Source organism: Rhinopithecus bieti, unplaced genomic scaffold, assembly GCF_001698545.2.
Source record: "Rhinopithecus bieti isolate Rb0 unplaced genomic scaffold, ASM169854v2 scaffold_33652, whole genome shotgun sequence".
NCBI lineage: Eukaryota > Metazoa > Chordata > Mammalia > Primates > Cercopithecidae > Rhinopithecus > Rhinopithecus bieti.
The window spans coordinates 3,043,422-3,052,154 of NW_016814761.1; the positions used below are offsets into that span (position 1 = coordinate 3,043,422).

Below are 8,733 nucleotides of genomic sequence, written 5' to 3' on the forward strand. Positions count from 1 at the left end.
TTTTTTTTTTTTTTTTTTTTTTTTTTTTTTTTTTTGAGACGGAGTCTCGCTCTGTCGCCCAGGCTGGAGTGCAGTGGCTCGATCTCTGCTCACTGTTAAGCTACGCCTCCCGGGTTCACGCCATTCTCCTGACTCAGCCTCCTGAGTAGCTGGGACTACAGGCGCCCGCTACCACGCCCGGCTAATTTTTTTGTATAAAGTAGAGACGGGGTTTCACCGTGTTAGCCAGGATGGTCTCGATCTCCTTACTTCGTGATCTGCCCGTCTCGGCCTCCCAAAGTGCTGGGATTACAGGCGTGAGCCACCGCGCCCGGCTTGGCCTGTCTCAGCTTTAAAACCTAAAGTCCTGCATCCCAAGAAAACCGCTAGTCCAGGCAAACCTAGGTGGGTCACTCTTGGATGGAGTTAGGATTTCCAGCGGTCTTGGACAGAAGGGCGACTTCTCCGTTGAGCTACGAAGGAAGGCGGAGAGATGAAGAGCAGGATTAAACAAACAAGTGTATGGGCTTTGGAGCCAGAGCAAAGCTCTGCCTCTTAGCTGTGTGATCTTCTTGAAATTATTTAACCACTCAGATTCAGTTTCCTGTAACTTGGGGATAATTAAACAAGAATGAGCCGTGTGAAAGTGCCTATCCAACTGTAGTAGGCTCGCAACAAGAGTTTAAATCGTTTTTATTCATCTCCGATCCTAACTTTTGCCGCTGCTCTGTGTTCCACTCTTCTATCATCTTTAATTTCTCTCCTTGACTAGTTTCAGCTTTGTTCTCTCTGGTCCCTCTCGGGTCGCTCCTGCCACTCACATTGAGTACCATCCACCGCTAGAGGGCGGAATAGAACAAACCAAGATGGGTGCCCCTCTAGCTCTCTATGGCGTCTGCTCGCCGAGCCCCGCGAAGGAGGCGGGGATTCCATCATGTGACCCGGGTGCCGGGCGCCGGCGCAGGGGCGGTTGGTGGGTCGTTGTCGCCGGGCTCAGTTGCCCGCGCTGTTTTGCCTTCTCGACGCTTGAGGCGGCCGCTGGGGGGTCCTGTGGCCCTCCTGCCGCTGGGACTGCAGGCTAAGGCCATGTCCCGAAAGCAGGCGGCGAAGAGCCGACCGGGCAGCGGCAGCCGGAAAGCCGAGGCCGAGCGCAAGCGGGACGAGCGGGCGGCTCGCCGGGCCCTGGCCAAGGAGCGGCGGAACCGGCCGGAGTCCGGCGGCGGCTGCGAGGAGGAGTTCCTCAGCTTCGCCAACCAGCTGCAGGCCCTGGGGCTGAAGCTGCGGGAGGTGCCGGGGGACGGGTGAGGCGGGCCGGGAGCGAGGGAGGCGGCGCCGGGGGACGCGCCGGGCTCGGCCTGACGACCGTCACCCGCTCGCGTCCATCCATTCATTCGGGCGGCCCGGGCGCCTCCCGCGAGCCAGCCACGCTCTGAGTGCAGGGCGTCCAGCTGCGAACGAGGCGGACAAGCCTCTCGCCCCGAGACGCTCGCGGGGATCCCAGAGGGTCCTAATCATAGCAGACGCCGCGAGCGGAATAGAAAGTGGGTCCTGAGACCGTATATGGGATTAGAGTCACTGGATTGTGGCCAGGAGGGGTTTTTTAAAAGGTGACATTTAAGCTGAGTTCTGAAGGAATGAGATGGAGCCAGGCATTGGAAAAACAGTCATCATGACGATAAGACCAATCGAAGGAGTTTGAGTAAGCCCCGCTTGGTAGAACGCTTTGCCTCCTTTGAGTCCTTGGTGGTTGGGTGATGCCCCCATTTACATTTGTGAAATTAGGTCGCCTGTTGTTTACTGAGCTGAAGGCAGCTTGCAGCTTCTCTAATTCCTGCTTCCATGGGCCTCAGTTTCTCAGTAAGCAAAGGTGCTTACCCAAGCCGCCTTGGGGCTTAGACTGAATCCAGATCCAGCTTTCTTTAGGGAATGTGGAGGGAGAGAGTGGGGAGGAGGAAGAAAATTAGCTTCAAGAAAGAGAATATGCTCCAGGAACATGGATGGAAGAAGGAAAAAGGGTCAGGAAGAGGGGAGAACAGTTAGGATCCCCATTGCAGGGGCAGGTAAAAGGAGATCTGGTTGTCAGCTGTGTCACTTTGGAAGAGAGAGTGTTAATAACGACCTGGCTTTTGTTTTTTTCCTCCCAGTATTTGAGTGCTCAGGTCCTGCAGAGGGAAGACCAAAATGAAATTAAAGACCATACGGAATTGCCTTCGTTTATTATTATTGTTAATTTGTAGAGACGGGGATTTTGCTATGTTGCCCAGGCTGGTCTCGAACTCCTGGCTTCAAGCGATCCTCCTGCCTCGGCCTCCCAAAGTGCGGAGATTACAGGCATGAGCTACCACCCCCAGCCAGGAATTGCTTTAGATTTTAACTGCCGAAGAAGGTGTTTTAAAAAATTTCACATTACATTGCAGCTTATTGATTAAGACCGAACTGGTCCTATTTCCCTTTCCCACCGTTCCTATATATGCTCATTGCTTCAGGCAAAAAGAGTTCACCATACTTCGCTGCGTTGCTGTTTTTTTGCTTAAGATGCAGTTGGAACTTGATTACATTTATTCATCATCAGCTGGCATAGTGCTTGGTACATGGAAGGCAGTCAGTACATTTTTGCTGAATGAAATATAAAAATAAGAGAAGGAGACCAGCTAGCCTAAGCATAAGCACAAGACACTGTTATAGAAACAAAAATACAATTTGAATACAGTGGAATTGCTGTGGAACCTGGGGGCTTTTCCTTGCAAATGATTGAATTGTTTGTGTCTGCTGTACTGGATACGGTATTCTCAATGTCAGGGTGCCCGGAAAACTGAAGTACTCAATAGAAGGTTACTTAGGAGGAGGAATCAGCACAAGGAGTTGTAAACTCTTGAGCGGGCTTTCATAAGGTTATGGGAAACTTTGGGGGTGTTACTTCTCTCTATCCCCACACCCCCATACACACACAGCATACTTCTCAAGTTAATTCAGCATGCCTTAAGTAAGGTGCTGGGAATATGTTGATGACTAAGATAGTTAAGGACTTTATAGCCCAAGGTAGAAACATGTAACAGTGGGTCTCAGCTTTTTTGGTGTTAAGATCTCTTGGCATTCTTAAAAATTACTGAGAAACCCAAATAGCTTCTTATATGGGTTATAGCTATGAGTATTTACTATATTAGAAAATAAAACAGAGTTTTAAAACGCAAGAATACACACACATTCCATTAGCTATCAGAGTGATAACTTCATGCATCAGGTAGCCTCTGGAAAACTCCACTGTGCACTTGCGAGAGAATGAGAATGAAAAAGGTACATTACATCTTAGTGTTGAACTCATGGATACTCTGAAAGCATATCAGAGACCTTCCCACATCTCCTGTCCCTTGGGCCACACTTTGAGAACAGATGATACAAATAATTAAAATATAGTTTGATATATTTTTATTAACAGTGACTGATTGTAATGGTACTATTGAGAAGGAAAAGGCTACTACTCTGAATTGGCCAGGAAGGCCTTCTCATTCATTCGGTAAATACTCATTGAATTCACTGCTAGCTGCCTCTCAGAGGGTGTCATACCCTGGGTCATGAAGGACCAATAGGAGTACACCAAGAGAACATTTCCATCTGAGGAGGAGTGTATACAGAGGCACAAGATGCGATGTTTTTGGGAGATCTACGGGTTGTTCAGGGCGACAGTAGTGTAGGGCACAAGGGTAGAAGTAACAGGCAATGAAACTCGGCTCCAGAGACCAGCTGGACTGGAGTGCTCATGTCTCTCTTCCAAGGTCCCTGTTCTTCGGACAGTGTTAGATAAAATGATCATATTTCCTCTTGTGTGGGCTTCATGGAGCTAACCACCTTCTGTTCACAAGTTCTTCACATGAGTTCCATTAGCTGGACTGTGGTTCAGCCCTCGTCAGTATCATAGTCCTTTCAAATGTGGTGATGACAGACTTTATCACTGCAGGGGATGGTGTTTCCTGTGTATGTGATGGGCTGGCAGGTGTCAACAGATTCTTCTCCCTGCCCCCAGACAGAGTCTTGCTCTGTCACCCAGGTTGGAGTGTAGTGGCACGATCTCGGCTCATTGCAGTCTCCACCTCCTGGGTTCAAGTAATTCTGCCTGGGCCTCCTGAGTAGCTGGGATTACAGGCACCCTCCACCACACCTGGCTACTTTGTTTGTATTTTTAGTAGAGATGGGGTTTCACCATGTTGGCCAGGCTGGTCTTGAACTCCTGACCTCATGATCCACCCGCCTTGGCCTCCCAAAGTGCTGGGATTACAGGTGTGAGCCACCGCGCCCAGCCAACAGATTGTTTTATTAATATTTATTAAGGACTCGGTGAAATACAATGAAGTTAAAGACTATTAAAAAATAGTTGACATCTCTAGCGTTCCCTCTTTTCATTCAGATGTGATTACAATCTGGAGTAGCTGATAGAGTATCTGTGGGCATGTTCATTGTTGGCAGTATGGTACCTGTAGCATTCTGGAACCCAAGGGGATTTAGGGATGAATTAGCCAATATCCTGTAATATAGCCTTTACATGGGTTGAGTCAGCTTAGCATAGATTAATCAGGGAGCTACTTAGAGGGTTTTGTAATGCTTCCTGGACCAGCTTCATATTTGGCGTGTTGTCTGGAAGGTGGACCCACATAAATTGGATTCATTTTTCAAAGCAAGAAAGAAGCAGTTTAACCTTGATGTTGTCCTTAAAAACATGATTGGCTGTAGTGTGAAAAGAATGTATAACTCTATTTATTAGGCCGTACAGTATTAACATCCCTCTGAACTACATCTACTTGTGTCTTACTAAATGTAGTTCTGAGTTACGTTACTCATTAGCAGTGTTCTAAAACGGAAACACTGAAGAATCACTAATTTTAGCTATTTATCTCTATTACAAGTAGTTTTATTTTTAAATTTTAGTTTTGTTTTTAATATTGTAGGATCATAGTAGTAGAAGGGCATTCACACATCATGTCGTCTAGTTAGTGCCTGTGTCACCTGAACGGCAGTGCCATCTTTTGTGCCTCACTCAGTGGTTTTCAATTGGGTGCCGTGCTAGAATATCTGGGGAGGAACTTTTGAAACAGTTCAGGGCCTGGGCTCTCCCCTAGATCAACTACATCAGAATCTTAGAGTGGGGTCTGGTTATTGATGTTTTTCTTTTTAAAGAATTTTACAGATGAGTCTTATGTGCATCCATAATTGAGAGTGACTGATTTAGAGTCTAGATTCTTGACTAGTGTTTCTCAAACTTCAGCATGCAACATAACCACCTGGAGTGCTAGTGAAAACACCTGGAAGGGCTACATTGCTGGGCTCCAACCCCAGAATGCCTGATTGAGTAGGCCTGGGTGGGCCCCAGAATTTTCATTTCTAACAAGTGCCGTGGGGATGCTGATGCTCCTAGTCAGGGAACACACTTTGATAATCAGTGAGCTAGATCAGTGCTGTCTAGTGAAAATAGAATGTGAACCACCTATGTGATATTAAAATTTTCTAGTAACCACATTAAAAGAAACAGGTGAATTTTGTTTTTTATTTTAGTATATTTTATTTAAGCTATTGTATGTAAAATATTACCATTTTGACATACAATTCTATAAAAAATTATTAATGATCTCTCATATTTTCTTTTTTTTTTTGGAGACAGAGTTCACTCTTGTTGCCCAGGCTGGAATGCATGATCTCGGCTCACCGTAACCTCTGCCTCCCTGGTTCAAGCTACTCTCCTGCGTCAGCCTCCCGAGTAGCTGGGATTACAGGCATGTGCCACCACACCCAGCTAATTTTGTATTTTTAGTAGAGATGGATTTTTCCATGTTGGTCAGGCTGGTTTCAAACTCCTGACCTCAGGTGATCTGCCCGCCTTGGCCTCCCAAAATGCTGGGATTACAGGCGTAAGCCACTGTGTCCAGCCGATGATCTCTTATATTTTATTATATGACTTCTTCAGAATCTAGTATTTTACATAGATAGCACACCTCACTGCAGATTAGCCATGGCAGGTGCTCAGTATACGGCAGGTGCTCAGTAGTCACATGCAGTTAGCAACCACTATTAAAACAACACACATCTAGACAATTGCTGTGTATTGCTAGTTATAGAAATTGGCAAAATCCTGAGTCTATATAGTCTACCTCTATAGAGCTAAGGTGAAATTACCTTTTATTTGCCAAAATCTATGTCTCTGTGGCTTCCAGGTTTTAGTTTTATTATACAGGTATAATTTTAATTTCACATGACAGTTGGAGGTATTGATCATGTCCCCCTGAGCCTTCTTTAGGCCAAACATCACTAGTAGTTCTTCATATTGTATTTAAAGCCACATCATCTTATCTGAACACGTCTCTTTCAAAATACAGTAGCTAGAATGGTACCCAGGACCCTAACTGTGGTCTGACCTCAAATAATAAAACCTCCTTTTTCCACACATTTACTATTACGACTGCAGCCTAGAGAGCACATTAGGTTTTTTGGTGCGTGTGTTGCAATATCGTCTAATACTAAATTATTGCACTCTCAAAACATTTGCATGCTCTTTATGTAATTAGTTGTTTTTGTGAACTCAAATGCAAGACCTGCCTTATATCCCTGTAACACAGTGGTTCTCAAGCAGGGGTGGTTTTGCCCTCCAGGGACATTTGATAATGTCTGGAGACATTTTTGGTTGTCACGGCTGATGGGGAGGGAGGTAGTGATGTGCTACTGGCAGGTAATGGCAGCGGCCAAGTAGTCTCCTAAACTTCCTACAGTGCACGGGAAGCCTCCCACAACAAAAAAATGATCCTGGAATGTCAATAGTGTGGAGATTGAGAAACCCTGCTGTAGGTAATGGTGAGATTGTGAACTCAGAAAGTGGCCCAGATCTCATAGAGGCCCTTTGGGCAGCGGGGCTTTGTTCTCATGAGTTTCTTGAGAGCTCTTGTTGGGCTCCCCTAGGGAAACCCAGGTCACTGGAGTGTTTGTTCATTACCTTGTAATCTTGTCAGAAGAGGAAGTGATTTGTCTGTTTTGACTTGTTTTTGGTGAGCTCAAAGAAAGTTTGGTAAGTATAGAAAAGCATATTAAAAAATGTAACAGTTACTCTTTTTTTTTTTTTTTTTGAGACGGAGTCTCTTTTTTTTTTTTTTTTTTTTTTTTGAGACGGAGTCTCGCTATGTCGGCCGGGCTGGAGTGCAGTGGCCAGATCTCAGCTCACTGCAAGCTCCGCCCCCGGGTTTAGCGCGCATTGCTCCTGCCTAGCCTCACCGAGTGCTGATAAGGCGCCCGCCACCTCGCTGGCTACGCTTTTTGTATTTTTTTAGTAGAGACGGGGTTTCACCGTTATTAGCCAGGATGGTCTCGATCTTCCTGACCTTGTGATGCCGCCGTCTCGGCCTCCCAAGTGCTGGATTACAGGCTTGAGCCCACCAGCGCCCGGACCAAGTTACTCTTTTTTTTTTTTTTTTTTTTGTGAGACGGAGTCTGGGCTCTATCGTGGGAGTGCGGGGGCCGGATCTCAGCTCACCGCAAGCTCCGCCTCCCAGGTTCAGGCCATTCTCCTGCCTCCGCCTCCCAAGTAGCTGGGACTACAGGCGCCCGCCTCGTCGCCCGGCTAGTTTTTTGTATTCTTTAGTAGAGACGGGGTTTCACCGTATTAGCCAGGATGGTCTCGATCTCCTGACCTTGTGATCCGCCCGTCTCGGCCTCCCAAAGTGCTGGGATTACAGGCTTGAGCCACCGCGCCCGGCCCCAAGTTACTCTTAAATATTACTTTTAGTTCTACTACCTAGGGGTAACTATGGCTATTATTTTGGTGTTGACATTCAAGTGAGAGCCACGTTATTTGGACTTGGATCCTGGGCCTACCACTTACTAGTTTTGTGACCTTGGGCAGGTTTCCCGTGAGGAATGGTAATAGGACCTTTCTCAGAGTTGTGAAGACTAAACATGTTTAATACATACATTGTGTTTAGAACAGTCCCTGGCACACTGTAAAAACTATTTAAGTGATTGTTTCTGTGTGTTTTCTTGGCATACGTTTGTGTGTGTTTCTGTCTGTATATGTATATAGCGTACAGATGAGTATGGTTGAGCTCATGTGGCATATACAGTTTTACACCTACTTTTTTGGAGAACATTTGCTTATGTTATTAAAAGTTCTTACCATACATACAACTGTAGAATACCATGAATTTTGGTACATTAAATGTAAAATAACTACATAAATTTATGATAAATCACATCTCTTAAACTAAATTCTAGAATAGACTAGTGGTGGCAGATGCTGATTAAGAAAAATTTGAGAGAAAAGCTTGACATTTAAATTATTTTATTTTATTTTTTTTTTTTTTTGAGACGGAGTCTTGCTCTGTCACCTGGGCTGGAGTGCAGTGGCTGGATCTCAGCTCACTGCAAGCACCACCTCCCGGGTTTATGCCATTCTCCTGCCTCAGCCTCCAGAGTAGCTGGGACTACAGGCGCCCACCACCTTGCCTGGCTGGTTTTTTGTATTTTAGTAGAGACGAGGTTTCACCGTGTTAGCCAGGATGGTCTCGATCTCCTGACCTCGTGATCCGCCCATCTCGGCCTCCCAAAGTGCTGGGGTTACAGGCTTGAGCCACCGCGCCCGGCCTAAATTATTTTATTGATTAGCTTACTTTTCCCTGTGGTTAAAAAAAGACTATCATTGTCAGATTTTAGCAAGACACCTCAGTCTAGCCTATAGAACTCTATATTCCATTCCTTCTGGATCTCGTCTTAGATTGTTGGAAA

General features: G+C 45.9%; 1 protein-coding gene across 2 annotated transcripts in view; it reads left to right on the plus strand.

Moving 5' to 3' along the window:
- The first annotated feature begins 728 nt into the window (after positions 1–728).
- The window catches only part of OTUD3 (OTU deubiquitinase 3), a 32,443-nt gene continuing 24,438 nt past the window's right edge, over positions 729–8,733 (plus strand). Inside the window, exon 1 of one of the 2 annotated variants that reach the window (XM_017852134.1) lies at positions 729–1,280. In XM_017852134.1, the coding sequence (XP_017707623.1) occupies positions 868–1,280 (413 nt within the window). In that variant the 5' untranslated portion in view covers positions 729–867. The remainder of the gene's footprint in view (positions 1,281–8,733) is intronic. The other variant, XM_017852133.1, reaches the window with a different exon arrangement.